At 40.4% G+C, this 21088-nt stretch overlaps 1 protein-coding gene across 1 annotated transcript; it reads left to right on the top strand.

Moving 5' to 3' along the window:
* Positions 1-1355: 1355 nt before the first annotated feature.
* Positions 1356-20727, top strand: LOC139144986 (matrix metalloproteinase-19-like). Its single transcript, XM_070715868.1, has 9 exons — positions 1356-2811; positions 3074-3304; positions 8007-8089; positions 10512-10681; positions 11771-11992; positions 12163-12408; positions 12750-12884; positions 19217-19387; positions 19825-20727. The coding sequence occupies exons 2-9, from the start codon at positions 3149-3151 to the stop codon at positions 20262-20264; spliced, it is 1623 nt and encodes a 540-aa protein (XP_070571969.1). The 5' UTR covers positions 1356-2811; positions 3074-3148; the 3' UTR covers positions 20265-20727.
* The last annotated feature ends 361 nt before the right edge of the window (positions 20728-21088 follow it).

The raw sequence follows: 21088 nt of genomic DNA, 5'->3' as shown, positions 1-21088 counted from the left end.
ATGTGTTGTATGGTTACAGGGGAATGAACAGGTGTTTACAGAATAGCAGATCAACGCATCGCGACCACAAATCCCCAGTCTGTTCACTTATCAGCGTTCATAATAGATGATTTATGCGAACACACACCCTGGGGCTTAGTTGTCAAATGTTAACAAACACTCAAACAAACAAGCGTCCACAGTTAAAATTTGATATATTTGCCCCGTGCCTATCATCTCTCGGTGAAATACCGTTTCTCCTTTACTCCAAAAATCACGTCGAATGCCCGGTATTTATCTTGTCAACACAGACTGTCCCAGTTTAGCTTTGTTCAGTCCTGGCTAGTTGATTTGTCAATATAGCATTTGGTGCCCCACACAATTCATCATTCGCAACAAAAATGCTTCAACGGAGGTTAGGGAGAGGAGTGAAAATGCATTGTTTTCTGGAACAAAGAGTTCGCACCAAAAGTTACAGCTGTCGCCCCTTGTACAAGAAATAGCAATAGACATGTACTATTGTGTGTCTTCAAAAGTACGACATCTACGAGAGGATTCAACAGAAGAACGTGACAGCGCATAACGCGGCTTTCCCGATTTTAACTTTTTATAAGGCTTTACTGTGTTTGTAGAATCTCTGCATTGTATTGTTGAGACGTTTTTCATGAGTGCATGTAGTTTTGTTGTTGTCTTCGTCATTGTCTGTTTTTGTTTCAATATTGTATATTTCTATTAGCTGGTTCTCGAAATAATGGTTATTATTATTATTATTATTATTATTATTATTATTATTTATTGACAGTGTATATGTTTTGCTAGTAAAGAATATGCGAACCGTTAAACACGTCACTACCTTTCTTTTGGCATTGAAATTAACATGCTATGCAGGATATTTCCATTCCATTCCTTTATTACGCGTACGCCACCATGGTTACCTAGACAAGAGAGATTTTGACAAACTTAGAGAAGTCGCCTCGACCATACTGAATACGCACTCATTGTAAGTCTCCTTAAGCTTCTAACGAAGAGTGACTGCAATACACATTTGACAGGGGAAATTGAAATATATTGTATTGAGGATTCTTGGAGTGTAAAACTAACACTTCTCTAAAACCCTAAGCAACTGTTTTCAGCTGAGCAATTCCAAAGCCACACTGGACTAATTGTATCGTGCCGTTTGAGTTCAGTAACGTGACGTGTGCACACCACAAGGGATACATTTGCATATCGTCACTATATCCCCTGACGTCACGGCCACGGCGTCGTTAAAGTTTACTATGGAACAAGGTTTGGTACCAGATAAAGTTTTGTTTTGAAAATACAGGAATGTAAATTTACATAAACCTTTATGGACCTTTATACGGTCCCCAGTGTTCATAGGTTGGACTGGCGCGAATACAATGGTGCTGTGAGAGCACTGGGTCCATCCTTGCTATTTATCTTGATACTGCGAACAATTCGTGATGATTTCTGATAAATCGTTGGAACTTTCAGTAACTCTTGAAGACACAAATGATATCTCTTCCATCCCAAACAAAAAACAGAAAAAAAAACATATAAGAAATCACTTTGGGAGAGAAAGTAGCTGTAACTTTTGATGAACTTTTGATTATTTTTGCTCCGTTTCTGAAACGCAGTTCCTAATTCCATTGCCAAAATCACGTCGAATTTCATGGTGTTCATTTTGTCAACGCCTATGTGTATGATTTCCAGTGTGATTGGTAACAACTGAATTAACTTGAAGGTAGTGAGCGTCTCGGGGACAGATAGTAAAACACTCAAACTTTTACAATGTTTTTTTGATCTACTAACTTGTTGGGGCTCATTTTAAAGCTCTTGTAGAGAGAAAATATTCACAATCTTAGATTTTGAAACAGAAAATTTTATTTTTCTCCAAGGAGTTAGCTCGGGGATGGCGGTCATTTTGAATTTCAAATATCGGTAAATGTTAGGCAATTTGTTTCCCTAATTCCAATTTTGCACGCTGACCCCTGAATTTGATTTATGATTTTGTAAAAGAATGGTTGAAAGTTTCATTGAGGAAAGTTTGAGCGAAAGTTTAAAGTTTTTATTTTCGAGGCGCATATTACCTTAATCACGGTCCCTCCACAAAAGTGGAGGGACCGTGCCTTAATAGTGCGGACTAGAATTCATTTGTAAACGGGAAGGCTGCGTATTGTATACAATACGCTGACTTTGAAAGGCAAACATTTTGTACTTCAACATACGTCAGGAGAAAAAGTACCAGTTCTTGCTTCATTGAACAAAAATAATGAAATGAGATAGAGAGCAACGGCCATTGTCCGAATCAACACAACGATTCATCGACCGACCTGGAAGTTACAGCTCTTCGGAGGAATTTTGAACATCCTGTCGTCTACTGAACTACCAAGTACAACTCATAATTGCCATCCGAGCCATTTCTAACACCGACCAGTTCGGCCGAATTCGCGGAATGCGGGGTATGAAAACATTGTTAAAAGGGAGCTTAGCGCAAACACTTAGAATTGGCTTCCTGTCCCCTTTGTGACGTTGTCGTTGCAGAGATTGCGACCCCAACTTCTTAGCCAACAGTGTTTACGTCAATCATACCGCCCCTGCGTCACTGAAGTCAATCGCACATAAGCGTAACTGCCTAGCCCCGCCAAATCATTGCAGATGCGCTTTGCTGCCCATCCGGGGGCGCCCGGCCGGGGGTGCCCACGTTCACGACCCGACGAGCGCAGCTTCGACCAAATAATCAATACCGTGGGAGGGTATTTATAGTACAAATGATTCGTGGAGTTGACATTTCACATTTCTCTACTGCCGAAGAAACTGAGCTTACGCAAGGTAAGTATTTTGACTGAAGTCTGAGTAGTTTGACTGAAGATTGACCGTTTGACGCCAGTTTGTTTTGCATGTGTCAGGATGTCATGGTATGTTATCCCGGTTTTCAAGGCTTGGTCGGTCAGAGCTCATTGACCGACTAACAAATAAATCGGGTGGTGAACACTGAGTGATCAAAGACCGAAAAAATCACGCAGACACGGCAGTAATCGAAGGACCGACCTCGACGGCATAAGTGTAACTATACCTGCCCAATATCTCACAGGTGACCGAGGTGATCTACTCGACAACAACATATCAGCATAGACTGTTCCTGTAGCCCACACGGAGAGGCTCAAACATGAAGAGGACTGCAGTTTCTCTCGTGTTTGCAGTGTTGATTTGTGCTGGTCACGCTGCCCCGTATGAGGAAGACCCCATCATCAACGAAGACCAAGAAATCAGAGAAAAAAGGGCAGCGCCGAAGATCAACCGACCGGCAACAGTCAACCCCGACGTGAGTACACATATGTTTTGTATTTCATTTGTTATAGCAAGGCATTTTTGGACAGCTGGAAACTCGGACATTGATTTAAAAATCAAGGAGCATGGTAGAGAATATATATATATATATATATATATATATATATATATTATAATTTATATATATACTTCTATGTATAATGTATATACTTTGTCCATGGTGTTGCCATATGTTGTTTAAGAGTAAAATAAGTCATTCCGTAATGCTATATACGGAAGGTTCCCTCCGATCAGTGGAATCCTAGATTTTGATGATCAAGTTTTGAAACTTCAAATCAAACACCTTCAACATTTGTTGCGACAGCCTTGTGTTTTAACCGATTGTCAATCACAGCAGTTTAACAAGTCATCCGCCCAAGGACTTTCTTATTGCGGTTTTGATGATCATTGTACCTGGTAGAGTTTGCGGCCAAATGTTTTATTCAACAAGCTAAAACGCTGCCCTGCTGGCCCAGATATAGGCGCTATCTTCACATCTGTTATTGATGGTATCTTGATGGCCATGTAAGTCAAAGGTCACGCTACAGCTGAGACAGCTAAAGCAGTAACGGCTGTGTTCTACATCCATGAGATCGCAGAACCTTCATGCATTTGGACTGAACGTCTGCGACCCAGGGCTACTTCCAATCACACTTTTCTTTTCATATGCGCGGTTTGAAGTTACGCAAGTGGAGACCCGCGCGTTTTGTTCATTGCTACTCTGCCACTTAAGGTGGCTTAAGACACCAATATTGGAATTGCTTTCAACGTCGGAAGAAGGAAAGGGTCAAGCTTGAGTGACTTCGCCTTTGTGACCACCACTTTTAAGGAGAATGCAGGCAGCGTTGACCAGTAAAAATGTCTTGACTGTGCAAATAAGTGTTCAAAGGTTAACCTTGCCTGGATTTCACAGTGGGTTGTTAGAATGTGGCGGTACCACCAGCTACGGCAGACAAAGGGGCAAAACTCGAACGAAAATTCCGTAACAGCAAATACTAAAAATTAACGCTGATGCATGATGGGCAACTGCTTGGTTCATTCCTATCGTGGCTTTTCGAGAACGCTTGGCAAATATTCCCGAAACGCCCACTTCCAGAGGTTGCTCCATCCAGCATATATGTAAACAGATGGAATAGGTATTCAACGCGGTCGATAACAAAGAACGACAAACGTTGAGTTTTGCTTTGCAGAATTTATGTCACGGTAGAAACAAGTATAAATGGATCGCCTTCTTCCCATGTATGATTTTGCAAAAGCATAAATTTTGATTGCCATTTGCATGTGTGTAATCCCATCTGTTCCATTTATCACCCCGCGAGATATAATGGTCTGTCTCTTCAGTGCTACGCCTTCAAGAGCCATCGTTAATATTGACATACTTGGAACATGCAAGCACTGTGTTTATTGGTTGTTATTGCCTGACTCTATTCTGGCGTCATAAAGATAAAATCTGCAACCTAGAATCAGTAAAACATCTTTGTCTTTATGATAGGGTTTGAAACCTCCCCCCCCCCCCCGCGCCGAGGAAGGGAAAAGTAGGTCAGAGAAGATTCAGTACCACATAATTTTCAAGAAAACATACGTTTTCATTAATGTCAGTGTATACTGTGGTTGACCCCCTGACCAATGTCCACTGGTTAGCAGGTTGCGTGAAGATTTTTTTCTCCCGCCGGCACAGTAAAACGTTTATATGCTGCAGCCATCGTTTCATTTAATACAAACGGCTTATCCATGGTGTGTCGTAATAACATTCGGTAACGACGATCTATGCTGGTAAGCGATTCAACCGGTGGAGACCTGTTTGACAAAATCGTGTCTCAAAAGAGTGTTTTTGAGCTCCATGTAGTGCCTTACACACACACTTTTGTTCGTTCGCTCTCTATCGTCCGTAATCTAGTCTAAATTAATCAGATGTTCAAAGCTCTAGAAGATGCATTTCATTTTCAAAAATGTTTTTGTTCGTAAAACACACTTTCTTGTTCCACTCCCTAAGTTATGTTAAAGTAACAAGTGTTCCACTACAACATGTGTATTTGTGATGGCAAACACAATCGAACCATAGAATTTCACATTGTACACCATTTGACAAGTACAAAACTTCATGTGTCAACAAACCCCAGGAGAAAGAGTAGAAATGTGAAAATGTATCTATCTTTTAAACCCCCCCCCCAAAAAGGATGATATTCATCCTTAGGTACCGTTAATGTTCCTATAAACTCCATACATACACTTTAGTCACACACACACACACACACACACACACACACACACACACACACACACACACACACATATATATATATATATATATATATATATATATATATATATATATATATATGCATGTATATCTTACTACACTTTAGTGGTCAAGCTCACATGATACAGTTTAACATCACCAAATATCGAAAGCTATCGAAGATACGCTATTGTTTATAAATCATAAAGGTATGGCAGATGAGCTAATATTGACACTTGTTTGACTTCACCATCTGGGACGCTAAAAAATGTTATTAGCTCAGTAGAGGACCAAGATCTTTGTTTTGTTGTTGATCTACCAGGGTTAAGTGTAGCAGGTACCTAGATTGGTGCGTGACTAAAGTGGCCACAACTTGTTTGTAGATTCAAGCTTTTGATTTATTCCAAGATACCACCTATTCTCATACGTTGTTACCATGGTAATCATTCTTAAATTAGTCCTGCGAAGTAGAATGATCCAGCATTTTTAGTTTTTAACCAATGGGAGTTGTATTCACAGTTTTCTTGATACTAGACGCCATTTTGTTTGGAAAACTTCATAGGACCATAGTCATAATTGAAGTTGGCAATCTGTAAGCAGTAAAGGAACGTAGGTGAACCGAGATGTCAAATGTCGCCACTCCATGCCTTAAGTCTGATAATTGGGAACTACCAGCATGAATAATGTCTTCTTGTTGAAGTGTGGATTACAAACACGCCCTCTCTGAAGCTGTGACTTGTCAACATAGAAAGCCGGGCAAGAGGTCATCGCTCGATGCAAAAATCTTACAAAGGGGATGTTTGGCCTTTTGAATCTGGTGGAAGGACTCTGATTAGCGTCATAAGAGGAGCAGCCGGTTCTGAGAACCACAGTGACCTCATCCTTTTAGAAACTTGAGAGTGATGGGCGGGGGAGCTGTCATTCTGATTAAAAGAGGGGGCGGACTCCTGCATTCGCTGTATGCGGGGATAATTTAGAGAAAGTTTAGAACGGAAAACATTGTGACGGTGTTGAATGGTGGCAATTTTCTTTCTGACGCCGGTGGCATTGTTGTGAAAACGCAATAGCGGTGTCGTATATCTCCAAAGATAAACCATTCTCCGGTCCAGGGACGTTTGTCACATTTACCATGATATTCTTATGCATGGACGGCACCAGGCTATAGTCATAGTTTAATACAATAGCAAGTGCCTATGGAGAGTTAATAGCCTTAGAATGTTTGCCAACACACGTGTGTACATATGCCTCAGGCATATGTACCCATGTCTAAGGGGCGCATAGACGCAGAGCAGAATAGAACACAGATGACAGTGGTTTTGCGTGTACAAAAAACTTGTCGTTTACCACTCCAAAACATAAATTGCATGTTCTTGGTTGGTGGGAGCAATACCATCGTCGTAAACGACGCGCCTCTTTACGGCAACAGCTTAGCGCTACCCGTTCAGAGATTTTTGCCACAGTCTCTTGGTGGGCTATTCAGCTCTGGGACTATTCGCCCCATAGACGAGTGTCTCGCTTCTGTACACAGTGTACACTCGTCTATGGGGTGAATAGTCCCAGAGCTGAATAGCCCACCAAGAGACTGTGATTTTTGCGTAGGTCAGCGGAGCGGAAATTATTGCTGTGGCCCGCGAGAATTGAGCAATAATGTTTGCAAGTCACACTTTCATAGCCAACCGGTTATTAACCTGGCCGTGCTGATACCTGTCTACGGGGGACTGTTAGCCTGCCGTGGAGAGAACTGTTCGGTCAGGCTGTGCATTGGTACCATTGATCACCGTGCTGATTCCGTGTTATGCTCGTTCATTGAAGACCGTAATCCTTACATCACAGGACCAAGAAATATAAGCACATTTGATGGCAATAATGGGCGATTGCAGCGGTAAAGATCAGCAGATAGAGGGCCACAAAATGACCTCAAACGAACAGTACTGTGAATACATGTGTTCAGAAGTTGTAGGTGTCACCAGCTACCGTCCCTAGAGTCGCTTCTGCAAGAACATTGAACAGGTTATCCTAAATATCGCAAAACTGCCGGAAATGATAACCTTTCGGTAACAACAGACAAAGATACTTTGAAGAGATGCGACTGACTGATTGGCAAGGAATTTGAGCACTTCTTACCATAGAAGTACAGGGGGAAGAGACTCCCCTCTCCACTGTTTATGTTCTTACGACGGAAACGCTTGTTACGCGTTGTAGCAAACCAGCGGATAATCAGAAGTCTTGTCGCCCGAGGGCGCCTCTCACCTCAGCTTTTGGTTACCGACTGCACGTAAACCAGCCTGAGATTAAGCAGGTGGTCCCTACCTTAAGTTCAGACAGTGATTTATTTTCTTATCTTATCGAGGCTTTGATGTGTAATTGATGGCCACCTTGGTCAGACGTTTGTTTAAAACTGAAGGCGGATTTTTTAAAATTGTCTAATTTGTTTTCAAATTTTATTTTATTCCTGTAGGAATATTTGGTCAAGTTTGGTTACCTGCCGCCTGTTAAACCAGGAAGACAGTATGATCCAAACAGTATGGTCTCTGCTATCAAGTAAGATAAAGTTCTGTAATTACAATATCAGATTCCGCCATGGGCAGTGAAGAAAGCTATGTGAAAAATTGTTAGCGAACTGGTTAGTGGGGCTGTCAGTGATTGTTTCATATTGGAAGGATATTAAAGCGAACAGAAAAATGGCGGGCCGGCAATTTTGTCATCGTCATCGGCCTGAGAAATTTTAGTATTTCGATCACGTCAGCAGGCAACGTGGGGGAAACCCTGGTTAGCCAGTTTTTGACAGATTGTCTGTTAAGGTTTGCTGGAAATTGGTCAAAAGCAAGTAGAAGGAGAAACATTTGGCAGTTTTGTAGAAAGAGAAGGCTCCCGTTTGGAAGCACTTATCAAAGATTGCGTTTGGGCGCACTGTTCTCGACACAAGAACGGTGCTCGGATGTGCCGAGCGCGCTCGATTCTCTTCGCTACATTTCGGAAATAGCCGATCTTTGTTCCGAGAACGAAGAACACAACCCTGGTCTGATCCGGGAGCAGACGAGAACAAGATGGCGGAAACGAGCCGCGCGAAATGAAAATGTCAGTGCTATGTTGCTATTGTATGAAAAACGTCTCAGGATACAAGTCGAGATAGGTGTATTATTATTACAAGTTTGATCTTTCCAAACATTTGATGTTTTTCGTTTTTGGAGAGTTGTCGAAAATTTTTGAGAGTAAACTGTTGTACAAATGTACAACAAACGTCTTCAACGTAATATTTGGGTAAAGCTTATGTATGAACGATGATTAAAATATAGCGGAACAGGATTTCCTTCGTGAAAGTTGTCTGTTGCCGTGACTATAATCACATTTGTACCAAGTTCTGCCAAAGCGAGGCTGTGTGTCGTTTGGTCGTCAAGAACAAGAACAGCTATCGGAAGCTCGCCCCGTCGGATGTTCTCCTGACGAGAACGGTACGCCCAAACGCACCCTTTAATAGATTAGGGATTTGGAGATGAGACCACTAGAGGGCGATAGAACATAGTTTGAAATCGAGGCAAGAGGGCAGGTTCGACAAGCTTCTTTTTCTCCTTCAAATTATCTTGTCAATTTTTGTAGTAAATACCTATAAATATTGCACTTCAATGTAAAAAATACCTCACTGATCACAAAATCACGAATTGGCTATCCCTGCTTTGCCGAGTTTGCTATCAGTTTGTTACAGCAAAGATAAGGCCGCCGGAATGGGCCACCAGAAATTTAAAGCTCAGCCTGTCAGCTATTGCAAAAGAATTGCCAGTCAGACTAGAAGGTCCGATCCGTCGCTCGACAAAGCGCATAAGCGCGGTGTTAAAGAGCTATAACGACGGCTATTCCATTCTGGCAGAGAATGTATGTAATCCCCGTTTCTGTTGGAATAATTGAATGAAGGAGCAAATGAATGGACGATTAAATAAATGAGTGAATACTAGTATATGGGTTCGTTGATTGTTAGTGAGGTGATTTGTAGGTATGATATCAGTAAACCGGCGGACCTACCATTGCAAAATCCGCAGACCCTAGAGAATTTACGCATTTTCAAACATTTTTAGTAAATGTTTTAAATCATACCGTATTTTGTGGGTCTCAGCCAACAAAAAACACCAACAATTTTTCTACCTACCCACCCAAATTTTTGTGGGCATGTTACCGGAAACACAAACTTTTTTTAAAAAATTGATCTTAGTGGTTTGGCTAGTAGGAGAACAGATAGATAGATGATAGATGGAGAGATGGCTGGATGGGCGGACGGATGGATGGAGAGATTGGTGGATAGATGGATGGACGAATGAACTAATGAAATATGACAAGCAGTGCCTCATAAATTTTTCTGTAACTCGTACCTTAAGGTAGAACGCGCCTTGGGGACAGATATTCGGACTCTCAGACTTTTACCATTCTTTTCTGATCTACCACTTGTGGGGGTTCATATGTAAAAAAAAAAAATCACCAGTTAGCTTTTCGAAATTCGAAATTTTTATATTTCTCCATAGAGTTAACACAAGGCTAGCAGCTATTTTTAATTTTAAATATCAGTTAATTTTGGGTTATTTAATTCTCTGGAACCAAAATTTCACGGTGACCCCACCCCCGATTTTTATTTTTGATTTTGAAAGAGAATATTTGCAAGATTCTTTGAGGAAAGTTTGAGCAAAAGTGTAAGTCTTTCACTTTCAAGGCGCATACTACCTTAAAGGTATACTGCCACCTGTTCCAATTTTGCCACAGATACAATGGAAAGAGAAAATCTAACCAATCACGGATTTTAAACGGGTGGCCGCTTTTTAAAACAGCGCCCTCAATCGGGCATTTTGAATACCAAGGAACGCCCCTTTGACCATATATGGGCATATTTAGATTACACGTGGCTGTATACCTTCGATACGTGTAAACTTACATTCTTAAACACAATTAATCTTACACCTGTTTCGGCTTGCCTCTGCAGAAACTTCCAGAGAATGGCTGATATTCCACAGACAGGTTTGATCGACGACAAAACGATGGCCATGATGCAAGCTCCTCGATGCGGTGTGGTAGATGTCGAAGGCACCAACAAAATGGGCGTCAAAAAGACAAAATTCAAATCAAAACGATCGAAACGCTATGCCATTCAAGGTGAGTTAAAAATTCAGACATAGATACTCTGACTGCCACATCCATATATAAGTCAAATATACACTATCCCTACTTAAATCTTAGGTTTCATGCATTCTGCCATCATCCAATAGGCAGTCCTGTTTGTCTCTCCAATGATTGCAGAATGCATGAAACACATGTATATATAGCATACAAAATGCTGTTATTCTATGTGTACGTTAGACGGAAAATATAATTGTAGAAGGTACGCAGATAAGATGTGAGAGAGAGAGAGAGAGAGAGAGAGAGAGAGAGAGAGAGAGAGAGAGAGAGAGAGAGAGAGAGAGAGAGAGAGAGCCATCACCGCACTTTAAATACCTTACCACTGCTGACATTCCTGTCGTTTGCCTTTAAATTGGACGTGTGTTCTTTTTTTAAGCCTGTTAGAATAACTCTGATCGAAAATTATGTACCGTACCAATCATCAAAACTTGGTTCTCAAAGTCGACGGAAGGTTGAAGAAAATAAAGGGCGGGTATGGGTGGAAAGAGTCAGTCGAATTTAGACACACTTTTATGGAAAGATGGTGGGAACTTATTCGTAAAAATGAGAGGATGCGTTTTGTTTATTTGTATTTTTAATTCGACATAAATTATGAGGATGAAAGAGACAGTTTTAGAATTTAGAGCAAGGTCAACAGAATAGACTCTTGGATTATGTACCACCAACCACGGCCGTGGTTCCACTCTTTAAGGGGAGGTGATGGTCGGAACTCTGCTCAAAGGTTGGTAGGGACCCCTACGACCGATGTAAACACTGTTAGTATCTTGGGTACGTTCGCGATTGATAAGAGTTAAAACATGTTTGATAATATATATAATGAATATCGTAAAATATAAATGTCGCAGCTATTTTGACGTGATGCATCTGGATATTATGCATAAATTACATTTTTGGAAACAAGAAAGTCGCACATGCGCAGTTCCGACGACACCCTCCCTTTAAGACAGCCTTCTTGTACTTGAATCATGCGCACTACTCCATCGGCTTCACTGAAGAGTACGTCCTCTCTGAAGCGTTTTTCAACATTTTTTCATCTTTCTTTCTTTTGTCCATTTTCAATTGAAGGTTACAAGTGGTCCAAAACTGACTTAACCTACAGGTTCCTCAGCTTCAGCCGGGACTTGACCGAAAGACAAACGCGAGACGCCATCTACCGAGCGTTCAAGTTGTGGTCTGACGTCACAAAGCTTACTTTTACCGAAATAACCTACGGCACGGCGGACATTATGATTGAGTTCGTCACACGTGTGCACAGTGACGGCCCAGCCGCAGCATTCGACGGACCGGGTAAGCTATACTTTCGAAGAAACATCGATTTTTTTTTGTCATAGATATTCGCAAAATTCACTAAAATTCAGGAATTACTTAGATCTAGAAGTAGCTGTGGCCAGGTTTGTTTATAAAAATCATTTTATCGATAGATAAAGAAGTTTATAATTTCTACACTTTTTTTGCAGGCGGAGTTTTGGCACATGCATACTTTCCAGAAAATGGTGACGCCCATTTCGACGACGACGAATACTACACAGTTTACAAGGACGAGGGAACGAACCTGTACATCGTTGCTGCTCACGAATTCGGCCACAGTTTAGGTCTGGGCCATTCCTCAACTTTAGGTGCTCTTATGTATCCCTGGTACCAAGGTTACGTGCCAAATTACGAACTTCCTCAAGACGATATCCTTGGAATCCAGCAACTGTACGGTAAGTGCAGTGGGCTTGGCGCTTTTCCTTGAAGTCAGGCGACTTGACTGTGTTTACGATACAACAATGGTAATAACGGATACTCAATGCTTAGCTTATGATCGGTAAAATCAGTATTAGGCGTGAAAAAGTATGATAATATTGTGGAAGGCGAAGAGCGCCCTCAGCTGATATTTAACAGTCGTCAGTGTGAAAGAATTGCTACTTATGCACGCTTAAAATAGTCGGTGATATTATTGTAACGACTTTGCGTTGTTTCTGGCTGTTTTCAATGTGCAACATGATGCTGATCTTTTTTTAATCGTGTGAAATAACTTTTTCTTTCCACGCCTTTTGCACAGGAATGCCCGATACCAATCGTCCCGGTGAAGGCGATGAGGACGGAGACGGAGACGGAGATGGTGGAGAGACGCCGTCAAAACCAGATCCAAATTTGCCGAAGGCCTGTACAGACCCCTTCGATGCAATATTCATGGGTAAGGCAAACTATATGTGTGCTTACGCCCGACCTTTACATGGTCCATTCATCTTATGGTTCGATTCTGTTCATATTCTCCCGACTATGTAATAAGTGAAGAGACAGCATCATACTTGAAGCGATAGTTGGATAGTAAACGTGATACAACTAGCCCTCACAGAACGTAAACATGTATAACGTAAACATATATATCTCAATAAATTTTAAAAAATGTCAAAAACAGAAAATGACTTTCTAACTATGTAACAGAATGGTTACATTAAGACATTCGTGAAGCAGTTGTCAGTATAAAAGAGAGCATATTGGCTCTGATCGAATGCGATTCTTTTAAATTGAACATTTCATTTGCTAGATTCATATTCAGGCCCATGGTCGCCTCTGAGCCAGCCAAAGATTCAATTGTGGTGAGAGAAATTTTTGTCCGAGTTCGCTTATTGACCTCGTTCCAGAACGACTGTTAGGGCAACAACTTTACCCAGGCCGACTTAAATATTTCACGCCAACAGTTACATTTTAGACCTCGTCTAAAATGTGTTTCGTCTCTGAACCCATCTCTCAGACCCAACATAAATTGAGGCCGACCAAGGGCAACGTAGCGCGTTTACGTTGTTTAGGTCCTGACTGAGAGGTGACCTTAAAAGGAAGCGCTTTTTGGAGCTGCGCCGATGCAAGTTTTTTTAACAATCTTTTTTATGCAAAACGTCTAGATACATCACGTCAATATAGTTGTAACAATTACATTTTACGATGTACATGAAGACAAATATATTTTAACTGGCATCAATCGTCAACTTGCCTTGGGTACAGTATGGTGTCCAATCCATGCCAAAATTACTACTTTGATTTTACAACACAACATGCCATTCCGAATTCTATTTTACAATTCAACATGCTATTTCACAACTCAACATGCTATTTGACAACACATCATGGACTTCCAAATCCTATTTTACAACTCAACATGCTCTTCCCAATTTCATTTGACAACACATCATGGACTTCCAAATCCTATTTTACAACTCAACATGCTCTTCCCAATTTCATTTGACAACACATCATGGACTTGCAAATCCTATTTAACTCAACATGCTCTTCATTTGACAATTCAACATGCTATTTCACAACTCAACATGCTATTTGACAACACATCATGGACTTCCAAATCCTATTTTACAACTCAACATGCTCTTCCCAATTTCATTTGACAATTCAACATGCTATTTCACAACTCAACATGCTATTTGACAACACATCATGGACTTCCAAATCCTATTTTACAACTCAACATGCTCTTCCCAATTTCATTTGACAATTCAACATGCTATTTCACAACTCAACATGCTATTTGACAACACATCATGGACTTCCAAATCCTATTTTACAACTCAACATGCTCTTCCCAATTTCATTTGACAACACATCATGGACTTGCAAATCCTATTTTACAACTCAACATGCTCTTCATTTGACAATTCAACATGCTATTTCACAACTCAACATGCTATTTGACAACACATCATGGACTTCCAAATCCTATTTTACAACTCAACATGCTCTTCCCAATTTCATTTGACAATTCAACATGCTATTTCACAATCAACATGCTATTTGACAACACATCATGGACTTCCAAATCCTATTTTACAACTCAACATGCTCTTCCCAATTTCATTTGACAACACATCATGGACTTGCAAATCCTATTTTACAACTCAACATGCTCTTCATTTGACAATTCAACATGCTATTTCACAACTCAACATGCTATTTGACAACACATCATGGACTTCCAAATCCTATTTTACAACTCAACATGCTCTTCCCAATTTCATTTGACAACACATCATGGACTTCCAAATCCTATTTTACAACTCAACATGCTCTTCATTTGACAATTCAACATGCTATTTGACAACTCAACATGCTATTTGACAACACATCATGGACTTCCAAATCCTATTTCACAATTCAACATCCCATTCTAAAGCTAGCTCTGCGGAGCAGGGCAGTGTTACTGGCTATCGAACAAGATTCAAAATGGCGGACGCGAAATGGTCCCCTCGCACAGAGAGAGAAATGCGAACTTTGCACAAGTCTAAAAACGCAGCTTAGTACATTGTGTATCTAAACAAAATGAGCGTGCTCGAAAACTAGGATCGATCACGATTATAAATTAAAAATTGCCTGTTTTTGGAAAAGAAACTGCGCGCTGCAATCAGCAGTTTTGTCTATTGTGCACCGTGCGTGGGAGGCTTATCGTGAAAGACCGAGATTTACTATATGGCGCATCTGATATGGTCCCATCGCATAGAGAGATGAAAATAGGCTTTGTCTAAGTTCAAAAGCACAGCTTAGCTCATCGTGCATCTAGACAAGTTGAGCGTGCTCAAAATAGGAGATCGATCACGATTTTGGGTGAAAAAAACCGATTGTTTTCGGTGGAGAAACTGCGTGTGCAACCAGTGGTTGGTTTTGCCTATGGCGGTCAGCAGGGCTGTGGTGGGAGGCCTTTAGCCGGCAAGGGGTGGACCATTGGGGAGTGGAAAATTTTCGAAAAAAAAATTCCCCACAAATTTCAATAAAAATAATCAGCCAAAGAAACTTGAGAAAAACAGATGACGCACTTAGGTAAAAGGAAAAAAAATCCGTCAAAATTCTGAAACATTTTTATTTTAGTCTGCATCAGATATACTATGATTCTTTGGCCAAGAAAGGGGGGGGGGGGAAGGGGAGATCTGAAGGGTATAATCGTGGCCAGTAAATGAAGTAACTTTTTTATTTTATAACTTTTTGTTTTGTTCATCATATGTTTTTCTTTCACTGAAGTTTGGCATCGTAAAGTAATTCGAGATATAAGATAATATAAAAATCATATCTGTGATATCGATTGTTAACAACTGTATTGTGGGTCTTTACACTATGATTAATTAACAAGAATTCAACAATTCAGGCAGCTTGCATCGGTACATAAAATGGGAAATATTCACCAACCATATGACAAACAATCACTTCTTTGTATTTCACTATTCAACGAAACTGATTTCCATTGTAATGTTTAAACTTTATTTACAATTAAACATTACAAATCCGTATTTTTCTTTTCAAAATTTCATTTGTACACTTGTCTTGACGGTTTCGCTTTTCTTTCTAATTCCACATAATATCCCTCGTCATATACACAGGCTTGCAATTGAGATATTTCATACTCAGCTTGCTGGAGATTGGTCACTACATCATCATTTATGATACCATGACCAGTGCCGTTCAGAACAACAACAAGCCGGAGCAGTGTTACCATTCTTCGGTGTAGCCCATCATACTCATGATCGGTACTTTCTAACTCTCTTTCCAATAGCTGTATTTTCTCTGTGATGGTCTGCCTGATGAAGGCTGTGTTACGTGAACGATTCATTTCAATGATTATCATAAGTAGCGAGCAGCCATGACAACTGACAACTAAGCCTCAGCAAGCGGAGATGTAAAATACGAATATGGGGCCAGACAAGGGTCAAAGCTCTGTTGGAACGGACTTCGCGAGAAAGACTTGTGGATAACAACCGATAGAGGTCGCTGTAATGTCGCTATCCGTATTCTTCTGCACTATTGCATTTCACACGCACGGTATTCAACCGTCAAGACAAGTGTACAAATGAAATTTTGAAAAGAAAAATACGGATTTGTAATGTTTAATTGTAAAATAAAGTTTAAACATTACAATGGAAATCAGTTCGTTGAATAGTGAAATACAAAGAAAGTGATTGTTTGTCATATGGTTGGTGAATATTTCCCATTTTATGTACCGATGCAAGCTGCCTGAATTGTTGAATTCTTGTTAATTAATCATAGTGTAAAGACCCACAATACAGTTGTTAACAATCGATATCACAGATATGATTTTTATATTATCTTATATCTCGAATTACTTTACGATGCCAAACTTCAGTGAAAGAAAAAAATATGATGAACAAAACAAAAAGTTATAAAATAAAAAAGTTACTTCATTTACTGGCCACGATTATACCCTTCAGATCTCCCCTCCCCCCCCCCTTTCTTGGCCAAAGAATCATAGTATATCTGATGCAGACTAAAATAAAAATGTTCAGAATTTTGACGGATTTTTTTTTCCTTTTACCTAAGTGCGTCATCTGTTTTTCTCAAGTTTCTTGGCTGATTATTTTTATTGAAATTTGTGGGGAATTTTTTTTTCGAAAATTTTCCACTCCCCAATGGTCCACCCCTTGCCGGCTAAAGGCCTCCCACCACAGCCCTGCTGACCGCCATAGGCAAAACCAACCACTGGTTGCAACACGCAGTTTCTCCACCGAAAACAATCGGTTTTTTTCACCCAAAATCGTGATCGATCTCCTATTTTGAGCACACTCAACTTGTCTAGATGCACGATGAGCTAAGCTGTGCTTTTGAACTTAGACAAAGCCTATTTTCATCTCTCTATGCGATGGGACCATATCAGATGCGCCATATAGTAAATCTCGGTCTTTCACGATAAGCCTCCCACGCACGGTGCACAATAGACAAAACTGCTGATTGCAGCGCGCAGTTTCTTTTCCAAAAACAGGCAATTTTTAATTTATAATCGTGATCGATCCTAGTTTTCGAGCACGCTCATTTTGTTTAGATACACAATGTACTAAGCTGCGTTTTAGACTTGTGCAAAGTTCGCATTTCTCTCTCTGTGCGAGGGGACCATTTCGCGTCCGCCATTTTGAATCTTGTTCGATAGCCAGTAACACTGCCCTGCTCCGCAGAGCTAGCTTTAGAATGGGATGTTGAGTTGTAAAATAGGATTTGGAAGTCCATGATGTGTTGTCAAATAGCATGTTGAGTTGTGAAATAGCATGTTGAATTGTCAAATGAAGAGCATGTTGAGTTGTAAAATAGGATTTGGAAGTCCATGATGTGTTGTCAAATGAAATTGGGAAGAGCATGTTGAGTTGTAAAATAGGATTTGGAAGTCCATGATGTGTTGTCAAATAGCATGTTGAGTTGTGAAATAGCATGTTGAATTGTCAAATGAAATTGGGAAGAGCATGTTGAGTTGTAAAATAGGATTTGGAAGTCCATGATGTGTTGTCAAATAGCATGTTGAGTTGTGAATTAGCATGTTGAATTGTCAAATGAAGAGCATGTTGAGTTGTAAAATAGGATTTGGAAGTCCATGATGTGTTGTCAAATGAAATTGGGAAGAGCATGTTGAGTTGTAAAATAGGATTTGGAAGTCCATGATGTGTTGTCAAATAGCATGTTGAGTTGTGAAATAGCATGTTGAATTGTCAAATGAAATTGGGAAGAGCATGTTGAGTTGTAAAATAGGATTTGGAAGTCCATGATGTGTTGTCAAATAGCATGTTGAGTTGTGAAATAGCATGTTGAATTGTCAAATGAAGAGCATGTTGAGTTGTAAAATAGGATTTGCAAGTCCATGATGTGTTGTCAAATGAAATTGGGAAGAGCATGTTGAGTTGTAAAATAGGATTGGAAGTCCATGATGTGTTGTCAAATAGCATGTTGAGTTGTGAAATAGCATGTTGAATTGTCAAATGAAATTGGAAGAGCATGTTGAGTTGTAAAATAGGATTTGGAAGTCCATGATGTGTTGTCAAATAGCATGTTGAGTTGTGAAATAGCATGTTGAATTGTCAAATGAAGAGCATGTTGAGTTGTAAAATAGGATTTGCAAGTCCATGATGTGTTGTCAATGAAATTGGGAATAGCATGTTGAGTTGTAAAATAGGATTTGGAAGTCCATGATGTGTTGTCAAATAGCATGTTGAGTTGTGAAATAGCATGTTGAATTGTCAAATGAAGAGCATGTTGAGTTGTAAAATAGGATTTGGAAGTCCATGATGTGTTGTCAAATAGCATGTTGAGTTGTGAAATAGCATGTTGAATTGTCAAATGAAATTGGGAAGAGCATGTTGAGTTGTAAAATAGGATTTGGAAGTCCATGATGTGTTGTCAAATAGCATGTTGAGTTGTGAAATAGCATGTTGAATTGTAAAATAGAATTCGGAATGGCATGTTGTGTTGCAAAATCAAAGTAGTAATTTTGGCATGGATTGGACACCATAGGTACAGTGTTTACATTATTCGTATGGGCCACTTACGACCTTTGAGCACAGTTCAGACGACACCCTCCCTCCCGCTCCCCTAACTCTATGGTGTGAACATATTGATTTACGCCGTACTGATTGAGCCTCATGCTTTACTTGTGGAGCCGTTTTATACCTATATATTTAACATGCGTGGTCATCATAAGGGCATTGCTCTATCTCCATTACAATAAATTGTTTCTACACGTTCTATGCGCAGACATCTACTCAAGGACTTACGCCCTCCGCGGCAAGTACATATGGCAGCTCAACAGCAACGGAATCGAGCAAGGCTTCCCGAAGAAAATCAAAGCCGTATACAAGGGCGTGCCCGGCAACCTCAACGCTGCTGTGACATCACATTGGACACAGCGAACCTACTTCTTCAAAGGTAGGACAATATTGTATTACGGTTTAGCTTTTACGGCAAACTTTATTTTTGTTTATCTGAAACATCGTTCTGTACTGAGAGAGAGAGAGAGAGAGAGAGAGAGAGAGAGAGAGAGAGAGAGAGAGACTTTGTATCTCATTGATTTCAGAGTAAATGCGTCGTCTTCCTTATCTAGTATAAGGAGAATGTGTGCTCCAAACGAAGACTGCAGAATTTGAACGACATCCAATGGGCTTTTATCCACTCTTTATGGGAATTTTTGTGACGTGAAGAAAAACCAAAGTTACGAAGTCATCCTTTTGTTGTGATTACTATATATAATCATATATAGACGACAATGACAGACATCTCAATTTACGGCAAGACTATAGGCCGTGTAAGTAATGAAACAGCAGATTGGAGTTATGGTGACTATAATTTTTTTTCTCTGAAATTAGGTGAGAGATTCTGGCGATTTTATGGAACATCTGTGGAACCAGGCTATCCCAAGAATATTAAAGACACTGGTCTCCCGAAGAACCCGGATGCAGCATTCGTCTGGGGCGGTAACGGCAAACTTTACATTTTCAAGGGCGCCCAGTACTACGAGTGGGACGAGTACTCCCAGAAAGTCGCCGATGGGTACCCGAAGAAAATCAAAACCTACTGGAAGGGAATCCCGTCCAAAATTAGCGCTGCCTTCCGCTGGGAGAACGGTAAAACCTATTTCTTCAAAGGTGACAAGTACTGGCGCTTCGATGATGCCACTCTTAAGGTTGACAAGGGCTATCCCAAATCCAAAGCCATAAACTGGATGGGCTGCGATGGGGCCAGCACTCCGAACAAACTCCTCACCGGTGGAGACCGCCCTCTGTCGAGGAGCGCTGGTTCTCGTTAACGGGTGAAATAAAATAAAGAGACCGAGGGATGAGTAACTGTATCAGGGCATGGATGTCTGATGTACACAACTCTGTATTCGTCCGAAATCTGACATGCCAGAATCCCGTTTTATTCATTTATTTAACTTTTCTTATCGGCTATTACTGTTTATCGGCAGTGCATAGTATTTTAAATGTGTATTCATTTTAAAGTAGAAGTAAGACTTAATATTATTCGTTAACTTTTATGAAGTATTTTTAAACACGGGACCAATAGATTGACAGATGAACACGTGCCGAGACTAAATCCGTATTCATAAGACATTCTTTGAACTTGACATTGCTTGGTCGTCGTTCAAGTTCTCCCCGTCGATTTGATTTAAGTGAGCGATAGAAATACTGTCAGGTCGAAGTTTCATGGTGCTACCAAACATGTACATAATAAATATGGTACTTATTAAAGCAGTTCGTTTTTGTATTAAATTACTTGTCTGAGTGTTTTTTTGATCTGACATGATAAAGGAGTTTACCACAATTGGCATACTGTTCATGAAAAGATCTATAAACATGGGTCAACCTTTCATCCGAAAACACCAGAATATGGGTCGATAAGCTGGGATATACCCCCGCCACACTTGGAAAACCTTCACGTGCAGCAGAATAACCGTAGGGGCATTACGTAATCTTCGGACATGCAGCAGGTCTGAATCTCGGCTCCGTAGAACTACTCGTAAAACACACTTTTCGACCTACATTCAAGTTTGGCTGTCGTCTGCCGAAGTAACAAGAGTCGAGCTGAACCAGCTGACACAAAATGGGAATTGCTTTGGACCAATATAGGGTC

This window comes from Ptychodera flava, chromosome 12 (genome assembly GCF_041260155.1).
Source record: "Ptychodera flava strain L36383 chromosome 12, AS_Pfla_20210202, whole genome shotgun sequence".
NCBI classification, from domain to species: Eukaryota; Metazoa; Hemichordata; class Enteropneusta; family Ptychoderidae; genus Ptychodera; species Ptychodera flava.
Note: the sequence above shows the minus strand (reverse complement) of the source record. Positions and strands in the feature narration are given on the sequence as shown.